At 41.2% G+C, this 14938-nt stretch overlaps 1 protein-coding gene across 16 annotated transcripts in view; it reads left to right on the top strand.

Annotated features, from left to right (window-relative positions):
• The window catches only part of Pkp4 (plakophilin 4), a 206894-nt gene that overhangs the window by 129285 nt on the left and 62671 nt on the right, over nt 1–14938 (top strand). For all 16 annotated transcript variants that reach the window (XM_028769332.1, XM_028769318.1, XM_028769324.1 and 13 more), the window contains one exon: nt 12630–12664. Coding sequence is in view for 11 of the 16 variants with exons in the window: in XM_028769318.1 (XP_028625151.1) it covers nt 12630–12664 (35 nt within the window). In the remaining 5 variants the exon portion in view is untranslated. The remainder of the gene's footprint in view (nt 1–12629; nt 12665–14938) is intronic.

The following is a 14938-nucleotide window of genomic DNA, read 5'->3' as shown; positions in this document are numbered from 1 at the left end:
TCTTCTATTACCAAAGAGAGCGTCCATTCAGAATAAGCCTGTGTTAAAACCTTTTGTGATTCTTCTCAACCACAAAATCATGCTCTTGATGGCCACTGGTGTCCACTGAAGCTCTCAGCTGAGAGGCGGCAGGTTCTCAGTGAAAGTGGCAGTGTGTGCACACCTGGATCCCTTCTCCATCATGGAACATCAAAAGAGAGACTGCTCAAAGTCTGGAACTGAGGGTCCGGTATGACACATTGTAAAATAGAGAACAGTCACCATGGTGTCTACTTGCTAAAAAATGCCTCATCATCTACATTTAGAAACCAGTCAGGGAATCACAGGAGACAGAAGAGCATGGTAAATGGCACTGGGCTGGTGAGCTAATTAGATTCAGGCCGTCAGGAATTCCAAGTATTATCAAATGGTCACTTTTTTGTGTCAGGTGGATAAAATTGGACAGGTTATATTTTATTTGTGTTTTAAGTGTTGCAAACAGATTTTAAAATGTCTGATGATTTAGTTCTTAATTTTGAGTAAAAGGTTTTTAAAATTCACTATTTATATATGGTGTTTATTTGCCTATTAAGATGATGTTTTATTAAATCTTTGAGAATGTCATTGATACATACAAATGTATTGGGATTACATTCACCTCCCTCTCTTTTGACTCCTCTCAGATCCACCCCAACCCTTTGACCTTCCAACCTCATGTCCTCTTTTTCTTTCATTCTTTTTTCTAAAAATTTATTTATAACTCACTTGAGTTCCATTTGTGTTATCCGTATACTCATGAGTGTAGGCCCATCCACAGGAATAATGACTTACCAGGAGCCACACTCTTAAAGACAAATGACTCTCCCTTCCCCAGAACCCATCAGCTGTCTCTTGCTCCTCAGCCAGGGATGGGAACAGGTGCCACCACCATCCATGCTGCAGAGTTGACTGGCTTGATCTGTTGTAAGCAACCACAGCTTCTCAAAGTTCACAAGTGTGACACCTGCCAGCAAGACTTGCTGTTTTGCTGCAGTCCTCCCTGGCCTCTGGCTCTTAACAGTATTTCTGTCCCCTCTGCGATCTGTGCTGGTCCCTGGGAGGCGATGTGATATATATGTCCCACTTGTGGCCAAGCACCCCATAGACACTTTTCCTCTGCACATTGACCACTTGTAAGTTTCTGCATTACCCACCATCCATTGCACAAGGACGCATCTCTGGTGAGTTCTGAGAGCTTCCCTGATCTGTAGGTCATAGAAGACAACTTGTACAGGTCCATTTAACACGATCAGAATAGTAGGTTCACCCCTAGGGCCTATTAATGCCCCAGTCTTGGCCAGATTTGCAGTTCAAGACATTAATTCTACCAGAAAGTTGTTGGCTACTCCGTAACATTCTTGCCACTGTTACACTCATGGGCGAATCTTTTCATGCCTGTCGTTCTGGTAGCTCACCAGATTCACAGCTGTATATGGCTGTTAATGGCATATCCCCTCATGGCCCCCATCAGCCCAAATGGCACCTCTGGTACTGTGAAAGCTAGCCTACATAGAGGAAGCTCCCATGTCATCACCAGCTTTGTTTCTCCATGTCCTATGTCCAAAGTCGTGGTGATCTCAGCAACAGCCTTACCATCAAGTTCTGTTGGGGAACCAAGAGCAGCAGCACAACCAGCATTGATTGTTCTGGGCACTAGGACACTCTGACCTCTAACAGAGGTATCCCACACCCAGAACTGGCTTTTTATTTGGTAGCCCCTAGTTTCTGATGCATTATCCCGTGGGGGGGGGGGGGGTAGGTAATACACTTCCTCACTGTACCCTCTCATCCTCCTTGGCCTCCCCAAATCTCCTTCCCAGTTCTTCCTTTCCCCTTCATATCGCCTGTGTTCTAATTGATTGCATTTTTATAAAATTAATATAGTTCTATGCATAAGAAGTTGTAATTTCTTAAAACTCTTAAAATTTCATAATCTAACTAGTGTTCCTGTGAAAGTTTAAAGAGAGACTGCTTGTTGGCCCTGATTTTTTAACCCTTTTTCTTTTTACCATATGTTTTTGTTTGAGGGCATATACACATTCCACAGCAGGAGTGTGGAAGTCAGTTCTCTCCACCACACAGGTGCTGGGAATCAAACTGAGGTAATCAGGCTGGACATCAAGTGCCTTTATCTGGCAATCATAGCAGCCCTGACTTTACATTTTATAGATTATAATTTACAGTTGGTTCTATATCTTCCATAAGGCTTTCTTATGGATCCTGTTGACAAAGCCATGACTAGTAAAGGGGAAAGATGAAGCTGGTTAGCTCTCTTCTCTGTTGTGCTGTAAACTGGACATTCACACTAAAGCTCTAAAATACTTTTGACCAGACATTTCATGTCTGTGCTTTGGAAGGATCTGGCCACCTGAGTGGGTTTTACAGATCACCCTCTGTCTTTCAAAAATGATGTCTGAGCTGGAGAGATGGCTCAGTGGTTAAGAGTACTGACTGCTCTTCCAGAGGTCCTGAGTTCAATTCTCAGCAACCACATGGTGGCTTACAACCATCTGTAATGGGATCTGATGCCCTCTTCTGGTGTGTCTGACAACAGCTACAGTGTATTCATATACAATAAATAAATAAATCCTTTAAAAAAAAAAAAAAGAATGTTGTCTTGAGAGAATCCTTCTGGTTCATTCTCATGCCCCACCGCACCTACTTTGGTAGCTTGGAAATCCTATGCATGTAGGAAGCAGTGGTTGGTAGAGAGGAGGAAATCCTATGCATGTAGGAAGCAGTGGTCGGTAGAGAGGAGGAAATCCTGTGCATGTAGGAAGCAGTGGTCAGTAGAGAGAGGAGGAGGCCAGGTGGACTTGAGGCTTCAAACAGGTTTCAGATGCCGCATGCAGTACAGAGCAGCGGTGGCTGGATATCGACTGTCTCCAGGCTCTGTTCTTTCCCCCAGACAGTTATTGATGATGCTAGATCTCTCCTCCTCCCACATGTGAATTCATTTCTCCCTCGGCACAGAAATAGCTTCCTATGGCCCTGGTCTATAAATCAAGACTTGAGAACATGATTCCAGCAAGAAACAGGAGCTAAGCAGAAATTTAAGATGCGTGCTGTGTTCTTTATTTTTATAATTGGAACAAAATTCCTCTTAGAAGTTAAAGAACCTTCCTCCTTCATAAAATCTAAAAATAAATTTTGGGTCTAGCTAATCAGTATGCAGAAAATAATTTTTAGCTGGACACTATGTGGACGATGTTGCTCAGCCTTCCAACCCTGGAGTTACAGTTGTACACCACTATGTCTGGCCCAGTCATTTGCTCTCAAATATCTATCAATCAAATATCTAATATCTAAACTGATTCATTATTATCAGAATACAATATTTCATTTAAAATACAGTCTTAAAATTCCTCTTTTAAATGAAATTTCAAAAGTTAAGGATATGGATCTTACTTGCTGTGCAAATGTGATATCCCAAGTTAGATCCCCACTTTACATTAAAAAGTCAGGTGCTGCAGTACATGTTTGCATCAAAACAAAGCTTGGTAAGTTAGAAAGTTTATGGATGTGTTTTTCTTAACTCTGTTCAGCTGAGTCCTGAGTTGGTGTTGTATTTAATCTCGTGTAGGGAAGTGGACATACAGAGACCTCTTTCCTTGTTTGAAAAGCTCTTTTCCTGTCCCTTATCATTGCCTCCTTCATTTAAAATTATAAGACTGAGGATATCCTGACTCCAAAATAAATGACATTTTTATGTGAGCACTTGGTTTTTACTTTGAACAAGTTTTCCCCTCTCATTTTCTTTGTCTTTGGGGTTGAGAAGATAGGAAGTGAGGGATGACGATCTTCGACAGGCCATGGACACATACCTCTCGTCTACCTTTGACAGGCCACGGACACATACTTCCTGTCCTTCTTTGACAGGCCATAAATACACACTTCCCGTCCACCTGTGTATTCATACGCTGACCCTTCACCTGAATGGATCTTGGGTCATAACTGAGTCCATGTGAAGAGCCTGGTGTTGTGTTAGCCACCTTCCTATTTTCCTTCCCTGTGCTTTGGTGTTTCAAATGTTAGCCGGGGGGTTAGAAAACCCTTCTCTCTGGATTTCTTTGACTAATCAGGACACCTGTTGTGGGGTGGGCCTCAGCAGAAGTCTTACTTCCTGTGTAATTTATGGGGATACCACAGGGAACTGTTTGTCTCATTTTTTGTCTAGTAACACATCCTCTTTGATCTTCGCTTCCCATATGGTCTTCTAAATCTTTTATTCATAGATTCAAAGCACTCGCACAAAATGCTTTTGTCAAAGAATATTTAACATCATCTAAAATGTACTCTCCTCTGTTGCTCCGTGTGCTTCCCTCCACTGTGAATGTTTGCACTGAGCATCAAAAGTCATCTTCTCTTTGGGAGACTGGTCAATATTATTTATTTATATCTTAACCTTTTCCTGGTATTTTAGTCAGCTGTTATAAGGGGATCTAAAGCTGCAGTAGAGTATGTAGCATGAATTTTAAGGTCGAATGAAAAATGGAGAAGCAGGAAAACAGCATAGGTAGAAACCAAACAGTGGATGGCCACAAAGTTTACCAAACTCACTAGCCAAAGAAAACCAAAACTGAAGTCCGCTACTCCTGCCGCTTGTGATTCTTTAAATATTGAAACAGTGAAAGCACTTTGTGAGAGTGCCAACAGGCTTGGCTTGGCTTGGCTTGGTTTGGCTTGGCTTGGTTTGGTTTCGTTTGGTTTGGTTTGGTTTGGTTTGGTTTGGTTTGGTTTTTTGTTTGTTTGTTTTGTTGTTGTTGATAAGTGTTACTGAAAGGAAATACTTAAGTCAGACTGCAGGTCTAGCCTTTTTCCTACAGCCTTGGAGTATCTGGTCTGCCCTCTTTAGCCACCTTGTTGCCCCTCTGTGGTTCATACCTGTGACTGGGTTTGGAGTGGGGGTGAACCAAAGCAAATGCCTGTCTGCCAGTGGTGACACCTCAAGGCTCCTGTTGGGAGTTGTCATGTCCTGTGTGAAGGGCATCATTCCTCATCTGGAGCAGTCTCTCCTTAACCTCAACATCACCCTCAGGTCTCATAAATAATTATGAAGAGACCCTATGCCCTGTCTCATTTGTTATGACTCATAAATTATGAACCTGTGCCATTGTTGGGGACAAATTCATAACATACAAAATAACTAATCTTGACTTATGGCCTCTTGTCATGTTTCACTTGCCCTCCTTACTAGATTTTGGGAATTGTCTCTAGAAGAGAGGGGACTAAAGGCTAACTGTACAAATAGACAGGAAGAATGGTTCTTAGTCTTTAGCTAACAGAGTTGAAGGCGGAGAGCAGTTAGCTCCAGATATAAGCCTGTACTAGAGATAAGACAGGAGAAGAGTAGGAAGATTTCTGTCTGTTGAGGCTGTGGTTGGGCACTAAGTAACTTCAGAAGACTTTCCCAGAAGTTTAGTTAAATGCCAAGAATAGCTTTCAGACTACAGGCAATTCCTTCTGCCTTGGCTAATGAATTTTTAAAACCAGGGTCTTCAAGGCTTCTTAGGGGTTGGTGGTTTCAGTTTGCCTTCACTTCCTTGATCTTCAAGTAAACAAGGCAAAGCTCCCTTGTCATCATCTATTTTATTGATTGACTTTTCTGTTCTTTTACTTAGGTAGGGGAGTGCAAGGATGAGGAGTATCTGTGCTAGTTGTAGAAAAATTATCAAAACTATTGTTTAATTTTGTCTGATGTTCTGCTTGTTCTGATACTTAGAGGATGAGTTTAATGTAGAGACTGTGTTTCCTCATCCATCTGCCTTTTAAAAAGCCACAGCTGAGGCCCCTCCCAAGCAGGGGACAAACGAACTAGTTGGGCTGGCCAGTTACTTATTGGTGGATGGTAATAGTTCTTAAACATCAGAACTTTGAGCACTAGGGAGACATCTTCCATACCAAGTGGTAATGTAAACTGAGCCCATGACATGGCTGATGGGAGACACAGTACAGGGAAGCATCTCCTGACAATGAGATAAATGCTTTGAAGTCTAGGCTTTCTGTAGGTGTTATGTTTTAAAAGTAGTATTATCAGCAAAAAGCCTAGAACATTCAAGAAACCTACTGTATCATAAAATGACTAATCTGCCTCTTTTGTAAAAAAAAAAAATAGTTAAAATCACTTAGAATTTACTTTTTAAACTGAACAACTCAAAAATTGAGATTGGCAGGCATTCCAGTATCCTATTCAGTTCTGGTTGCAATCAGGGCATAGTCTCTCCCCCAAGAAGAGCCATCTGTGTCTCATACCAGAAACCAGGAACAACTACCACAATTGTGATCATGAGAAGCACAAGTGAGTGATTGGGCACACTCTTATTTTATTTTATTTTATTTTATTTTATTTTATTTTATTTATTTATTTATTTTATTTTTTAGTAATAGTGCCAAATCTTTATTTACTTTAAAATGAGTTCAGTATCAAAGTTTGTATTCTATGAATATACTAAGCATAATTAATTTGCTATTTTTTCAGTGCTATCAAAATCTAAAGTCTTACATATGAAACTCAACCAGTTGAGCTATCTTTCCAGCCTTCATTTGTCTTTGTTGTTACCATTGGAATTGTTGTTATTTTAAAATATGTCTTACAATGTAGCCCAGGCTAGCCTCAAGCCATGATCCCATGACCTCTGCCTCTCACGTGTTTATAGTTGTTTGTGCACCATCACATCTGAGTTATTTAACTTTTGAGATTTTATGAAACACTCTTTAAAACAAGTGGAAAATGCAATAATACCCATTGTCAAGTTTCTGATTGGAAACCATGGATCAATATATTCCTAAGGTATCCCCCTTTATTAAGAATTGTTTCCTTGGGATTTTCATCTACAATAAAATGGTCTAATCTGAACTATAAAGTTTGAATTCCTAGAAGAGTTCTCCAAGAAGTGATGGAGGGCAGTGTGACAAATGACTAGGGTTCTAGCTCTTTCATTTGATTTTAGAGTTGCCAGTTGATCATGAAATGTTACCCATGCCATCCTTTTAAGGATAGTTAATCTAGTTCATATAAACTAGTCATTAATAGTAAGCCAAACTAGGACAGGTTTAGGCTCTTCTCATACCAAGAAAAATTATTTTGAAACACTTTGATGAAATTATGTCTTCAAGTTAGAAAATGTACATTATTATTACAGAAAATTAATGAAATATATATATATATATATATAAAAACATGGGTAGAAAATGCAAGTGGGTCAAAGAAGTAGTGTGTATTCAAATCAAATATCAATGGGAACAAATCACCAGCCATGAATTCTTTTCCTAATTCTTTCACCTTCCCTGCTCCAGGAACAGGAACCTTCACGTTACTTGTTTTATTGCTTGACTACTGCTCATAGTCTTGGGGAGGGCCTCTTTTTTTTTAATTACCATTTTGTAATTTATAAAGTATAAGATACGCCTAACATCCAGTCCATCATCTTTGACAATTAAATAGAATACTCAGTCATCTATCCTAACTTAAAAGACTTATAAATCCATATGTTATGTCCTGGTTTAGCTTGTATACTATCTGAGAAATATCTTCTCAAATATATTTCCTCAATGTTAAATAGCCTGGGTTGGCTATGAGACTATAAGTAATCTTTCAACCCCGTCAGAAATCTGAGAACGAGCAACATTATCTGAAGATATAGGAAGCCTAACTCAGCTTCCAGAACTGAGACAAGCTGTACAGACAGCTGCCTCCCTATACAGCCCCAGTAAGTCAGAAAGTTAGAGCATCAGTCTTCAGCCTTCTGGCTCAGGATCATCTGACAGACCTTCGAGAAACAGGTATTATTAAGGACTAGCTTATTCTGTCTCGGCAGAACTAAGCTGTCCTAACCTGTAACTTGTGTCCTCTCAAGAACGGTACAGGTCCGCAGGTTTAAAGATGATAACTAACTCATATTCTTTAAACGTGGGCTCCACAGGAATTTTGGGTTGATTATATCCTGACATGACAGATTAGGAAAAAGGCCTGAGAGTAGGTTTTTACAATAAGCAAAAGGTTTTTGGGACTGGGCACACTCTCGATGAGAAGGAGCAAGGGATCAACTTCCGTCACTGTTTCTTGAAAGATTTTAGAGGTCATTGAGGAGTGCACAGTCAGTCCAGACAGTAGGGCCTGTGCCGTGTTTACAGGGACAGACGCAGACCTGAGAAGAGCAAGGAGATGGCGTAGCAGAGGGTCTTGGCTGCACTCTGTCTTCACTGTGGCCTCTCTACCACCTCCTCAGCAGAGTCCAGTCAGCTGGCTCACGTTAGGCAGGGGAGGGAGAACATTTTCTGAGAATGTTCCTGTTTTTATAGGAAGTGACACAAAGTAAAATTAAACCTCACTAGACTGCTTAGCTTCCTGTATATAGTGCATACATGCATAGTTACATGGTACCTGAACAGCAGCTCTGGCATTTGAACAATTCTAAAAAGAATTTTTAGACTGTTCCTGCACATTCTTGCCCCAAAATAACATTCAAAGTGTGAAGCAGCTTGGCGTATGAGGCAAGTTCAAGTTCTTGCAAGTTCCTGGAATGTAGGTTTGTGTGGGAAAGGGCAAACTAAAGGGACCAGGTGGCAAGGACCTCCTGGGCCACCCTCAGATGTTTGCATTTTGTCTTCTGTGGGTCTGTTTGTACTTTAGCAGTGGGAGAATGACACCCGTTTACTGTCATTCAGTAAAAATCAGTAGCAACAGTAGGCAACAGCCTGAAAGGATAAGAAATCAAAACCATTAAAACCGATCAGGAGAAAGATGGAAAGAATGTTGCAGCCTACATAGGATCAAAGGATGGATGTCCAACCCTTTTCCCGGTATTGGGGTGCCCTGAGCGATAGCTGTGTGAGTCGCTGTAGCAGTTGTGTGAGTGACAAAGACTTGGGTGCCCTAGGAAGAGAAATAGCTCAGTCTTTTCAGCCTGAGTGACCCATGGTGCTAATAGAGTGTAAAGAATTGTAACATGTCGAGCATGAAGTGGGGTTGAAAACGCTGGGCTTATTTCACAGGACCTGCTGGTCGTGTTTGTTAGTCTAATGATGAGCCAATCATGATTTTTAGTTACCAACAAGCCTTCTTTCCTGGTTTGCATGAGCAGAAAGAGGGATGACTACATATTAGTTCATAGGCTCTCAGGGCACATGAGCCAGAGTCTAAACCTTGGACAGGAACAGTGCTCACTGCAGTGGCTGTGTCCATGGCAAATGCTCAAGTCACTATCACGTTCTCCTTACGTGACTTCCTGTAGCCTCCTCATTAGATGGCCCCTGGGCCTTGGCAGAGTATGAGCACCCAAGTTTCCTGACTCCTGGCTAAAGACCAAATCCAGGGAGATTTTCAAACACAATGTACAACTCTAAGAAGCCATTTTTATCTACGAATGAAAACTAATTCCATATGAATAGAATTTTACATTGATTTTACATATTTTATGCAGCACAAAAAAATGCATAGTCCCTGCCTAAAATAAATTTTAAGACAAACTAATAGTTTACTTAAAATTCAAAGCTTTGATTGGTTAATTTGCCATCAAGCCTTTTTTTTTTTTTTTTTTTCTAATTTGTTCTTCGTCTCCTGGCCTGAACAGTTCTAAGTATGTGAATGGTCTATTTAAATAGTGGTTGATAATCAAGCTATTTAAAATTATGACGATATTTTCCTATTGACACAAAACTCTTGCTGATGATTCAGGCCTTGTGTGTGAAATGTCTTTCACATTCCAGTGGAAGCTCCTAGAACACAAGCTGCCTGGCACCTTCAGAAGTGACGGGAAAGGGAGCCAGGGCGGAGTCTTGCGGGCACAGTGCCTGCAGACACATGGTAGGCAGCCAGCCTCGGGTGGGAAGTGCTTCTAGGAATAGATAGTTTGGAGAGAGGAGAAAGAGAAGGAAGCGGGCCTTTCCTTCCCTGCTGAAGCGGCCTCTGCTGTCTCTGCCGTGGACCCGCCTCTGACAGCTCTAAAACAGAGTTGTATTAAACAGCATTTCAGATCCCATGTTTGTTCTTAAGTCCTGGGGTCACAGAGTAAACAGTTTGAGACTCTGTTAAAGTGAAAACTTTGAACATACTGCTCTGAAGAGCATACACTGTAGTTACTACACATCATTGTCAACTTCCTGTCAAGGTAACTTGGTAACCTGTGCTCTTCCACATACCTTGGCAATTTGGCTTATTTTTAATGTTCATTATTAGCTTATCTTCCTAATGAGTTATGTACATTACTTTAAATAGGAAGAATAAGATGATTTTAGCTGAAGATTCCCATTGATTTAGGGATGCCTTGCTGTGTTTAGGGGACCTAAGGCCTTTTCAGCAGCCAAATACTGTTTGCCTGGTTTTTGTCCCACCCCTCTCCCCTCCTCAACAAAAAAATACAAATACAAAACTATCCATTGGTACTTCCTCATGATACAAGGTGAGATAAGTTAATCTGCTTGAACACAGTTAAGGCTCTTCATCAATATTTACTTCATTACCCAGAACAGTGTGTTGCTTGGTGCCTTTCCTGTTCTGTGAAGTAACACTGTATGCCAGGTCTCCTGTGTGGCCAGGCACAGAGGGGAGCCCGACAGCCACAGCCTCTGCTGCTCGGAGCAGGAGCCCAGAGTGACATGACAAGCTTGGTAGTTGTAAGGATGAAAAAAGATTATAGAGCGTTCCATTAAAGTTCTGTAACTTAAAAGTCGGGGCTTAGTACACTCCCATGGAAGTCCCAAGATGCATGAGCTGTTATTAAGCTGTTCTGGATGGCAGTTTGGTTAGCAGCATGTATTAATATTGACACAAGATGTGATTGTTTTGGCAATTATACACTGAGGCATTATCAGTCCTAGTGTTTGGAGAACTAATTCTGTGAGTAAAATTAAGTAACAGAAGTTCTAAGAAACAGAAACTTATTGCAGGAAAGAAACTACTTTCTAAGCTCAAGGACACTTGTGACCTGCCACCAGGAGCAAGGCAAGGAGCCCTCACTAAGATTGCTCACAGTGTCCCGTCCACCCCCAACTGTGCCTTTGGCAATGGGGTAAGAGCACATTAGCTGGAGCCACAGTCCTGGAGCTCAGACGAGATGAGCACTCGCTGATTGGCTCCATTCATGGGAGCCATTACCCTGCTTGCAGCTGAGTCCAGGCCCTGGGATGTGAGCTGCTGTGCCCCGTGATGGGAAAGGGGACAATCAAACATGTTTTTACCAAGCAAAAATCCCTTCCACCTTTTAATTCTTGGGAAGATGGCAAAGAGTTAGATAGGAATGTTGAGTCACAGCACTGACAGACTGGATCTTTTGTGAACTCTACCTCTTCTGTTTTGTAAAGTGTTTATTTAAGCCCACAGTCACAGCTCTTTTTCATAAATTATTAAAGAAAAGAAAATTGTGTCCTTAGCTCAAAGGAATAACTGCTTTTGGATGTGTGTGTGAGTATGTGCGTGTGTGGATTTGTGTGGATGGGTAGGTATGTGTGTGTGTACACGCGCATGCTCTGTCTGTCTCAGTGTTTAGACACACTGGTTTTGTAATGATAGCATGTCGGTTCTAGTTTTATCTCTAAAATAAAATTACTGATGGCCCTGTGACAAAATTATTGTGCATAAGATAAAAGAGCTAGTTTATTCAAAATGAAAATTCATATCTTTTTTTAAGATTTATTTATTTATTTTATGCATATGAGCACACCACCATTGCTCTCTTCAGACACCCCAGAAGAGGCATCAGACCCCATCACAGATGGTTGTGAGCCACCATGTGGTTTCTGGGAATTGAACTCAGGACATCTGGAAGAACAGTCAGTGCTCTTAACCGCTGAGCCATCTCTCCAGCCCAGAAATTCATATCTTAAGTGCTTGAATTCACATTTGACAAATGTTTAATCATCTAGTCTTTGTTCTGCCACACTGTCCCCTAATGCCATAATGTCCTGTGTCAGTTGGTCCATGGCAGAGAAGGGCAAAAAGGTGCACAAATATATTTTCACATGAAAATGGTTTTCTAAATACATATAGTATAAGCCAGTGGTCCTCAACCTTCCTACTGCTACGGCCCTTTAATACAGCTTCTCATGTTATGGTGACTCCAGACCATAAAATCATTTTATAACTAAGCTTGCTACTGTTATGAATCATAATGTAAATATCTATATTTTCCACTGGTCTTAGGCAACTCCTGCGAAAGGGTCTTTCAATGCCCCAAAAGGGGTTGTGACACACAAGTTGAGAACCACTGCTAAGGAAACTACATAACTCAAATACTGCCCTGTCTTGTTGACTTTTAGTAACTTCCAATACAAAGCGTGATGGTTAACTTGCTTGTCTATGAGAGTCTCTCATGGCTTCCTTTGAGCTTTCTATTGGTCTTTGGAGTCTTTTTAAATGTATCTGATGCATCTGTGGTTTCAGGGCATCACAAATGCCACCTCTGTTAATATGCTTAGTTGTTCTGTATCTTTTTATAATCTGCTTTGTTTCCAAGTACAAATACAGTTTTAAAAGTAACATAGATGGGTAATTTTGAATTCTATTTGAAGTTTTTTTTCCGTTTACATAATTAAATATAACAATTAGTTTTGGAATGCAAAATAAGCCCACAATTGAATTCTATGACAAAACATTTTTTTTTCTTTTTCTCTAGCTCAACTGAAAAGTCGTTTCCTTGGAGATCAACAGGTATGTTTTTCTTTTAATTATGTAAAACTTGTTTTTTGTTTTAGATCCAAACAAAAAAGCAGCTACTTAGCTAGCAGCCAGGGCCTGTGCATGCTAGGGGAGTGCTAGCAGCCAGGGCCTGTGCATGCTAGGGGAGTGCTAGCAGCCAGGGCCTGTGCATGCTAGGGGAGTGCTCCACCACGGAGCACTTTACCTCCCTACCTCTTGATGGGGTAAGCCAAGCAGAGCTCTTGGCAGTATTGAGACTGAACTACTTTGCTCTGGTATAGTAGTTCCAGTATCTTTCATGCTTTAGCATAATTGAAAGTTACAGCATTGCACAGCAGTTCCCTTAATAGCAACTATGTGTCTGAAGTTTTTCATCGCAAGGAAACAAAGGGGACACCAGGAAAGTTATTGTAAAAAGGATAATTACTCATTTCCATGAAATGCTTCATTGTCGTTCATACTTAGAGTTACTTGAATGTTCAGCTTATATTCTTCCTTGTAAAATATCTGCTAATCCTGCTATACAGTATAGTTAGCTTGAATATGGCTTGTGTATCTTTTGCCCTAAACCTGCGACATGACATGAGGGTGAATTACATTACAAAGAGTATCTGCCACTACCACAAAGATTAAATTCAGTCCTCATTCAGTGTGTGGTAATCGAGCACCTACACCATATGTTAGATGCGGTGCACCCTGTTTAACATACCTTCTTAGGACCGCACACCCGATCCTCCCCCTACCAAGCCAGATGGAGTTTATAAGGTAAGCATTGCAAAGACTAGAACTGGCCTTGAAGAAACTTAGAACAGCAGATGCCCAGTATCTATGCTTAGCTGTACTTGGCCAGAGAATTCTGATGTCGTTCACACTGCTAGTTTACAATGGTTTTTGTACAAACTGCTCCTACTCACAAGATTGCCTACAGAATGCATGTTAGTAAAAGGAAAGATGCTCCATAGGACAATGTGTGGCTACCTTGGAAATCAGGTGGAATTTCATGTCACAAATGGTCACTTCTGAGATAGCTATGCAGAGATGAGCCTGAAGCCCACATGTCTTCATCTCCACCAGGCTAGAGAGGAGGCATTCCCACCAGACAGAACACGCAGTAGCAGCATTGTGTGGGAATATTTGAAACTAGTTTTTAAAGAGAGATATTAGATGTTAGAAGGCTGAGTAAGACCAGCAGGGATTTTTAGTCTCTCAGTAGTTATGAAGAGACTCTGAAAACCTTTAAAGAAAAGTCATGTAATTTAAACATCCTCTAGAAAGACAGCAGCGTAGTTGTGAATTAGAGGGAAGAAAAATGTAGCAAAAAGAGACCAGCTGAAAACATACTGCATAATTTGATATGGGACCGTCTGGACTGGGTTATTGCTACGGATTTGGAGAGTGCTTTTGTGTGGACAAGCCTTGAGGTCTTGAGCAATGTAGGAAAGTAGTGTCATTGAAAAACTGGGCAAGTCAGAATGGAGAGCCAGTCTCTGGGAGACTTTGGACTACAGTGTTGGGCATGCTAGAGTTGATGGTAAAAGGGGCAGCAGAGGCTCTTCAGTAGTGAGGTATAAATGTTAAAGCAAGCCCTGGTCCAGTGTGCAGGAAAGGGCTGCTGTTGAGCAGTTAGTTCACTGTGCCATGGGCCATCTGAACAGCAGCAAGGCTAGAACCCTGAGAGCAGCCCTGCTCACTCTTCCTGGGAGGTACTCAGAGATGATCTGAAACCTGAGGCGCCCAGGGTGTCAGCTGGGACAACTGATCTTTCCCTGCTGTGACAGTGTGTCAGGTCATCACAAAGGGCAGGACTATGCCACCCGGCTCACCTGAGTGAATGAATGCACGCATATAAAAATGAACAGTAAATGTCAGAGGAAGGTTTGAAGGCATGTACATTAGATTCACAACTGAACTTGAAGCCCTTGGAAAGTTTCTTTTTCCTCTCTGCACAAGGACCTAGAAAATGCAAATATTAAAGCTAACTCTCTGTGTAAGAAGGGCAAATGTTTTAGTTTAGGACAGAATGTATATTTAGAAAAAAATTACAAAATGTTGTAAGTTTTTAAAATTCCAAAGAGCTTAGATTCTTAACTACTTTACTCAGAGCTCTTGAAACCCTCATGCTGAAGGCTTGTGCAGCAGACAGTCTGTGCTCCCATGCACTCCAGAATGGCCAAGAATGCTGGCTGGACACAAAATAGGAACATTTCTTGAAACGTCAAATTGTGGATTTGTTTGCCCTTCTCTCTCTCTCTCTCTCTCTCTCTCTCTCTCTCTCTCTCTCTCTCT

This window comes from Grammomys surdaster, unplaced genomic scaffold (genome assembly GCF_004785775.1).
Source record: "Grammomys surdaster isolate TR1022 unplaced genomic scaffold, NIH_TR_1.0 191, whole genome shotgun sequence".
NCBI lineage: Eukaryota > Metazoa > Chordata > Mammalia > Rodentia > Muridae > Grammomys > Grammomys surdaster.
This window is presented reverse-complemented; position numbering and strand designations above follow the sequence as displayed.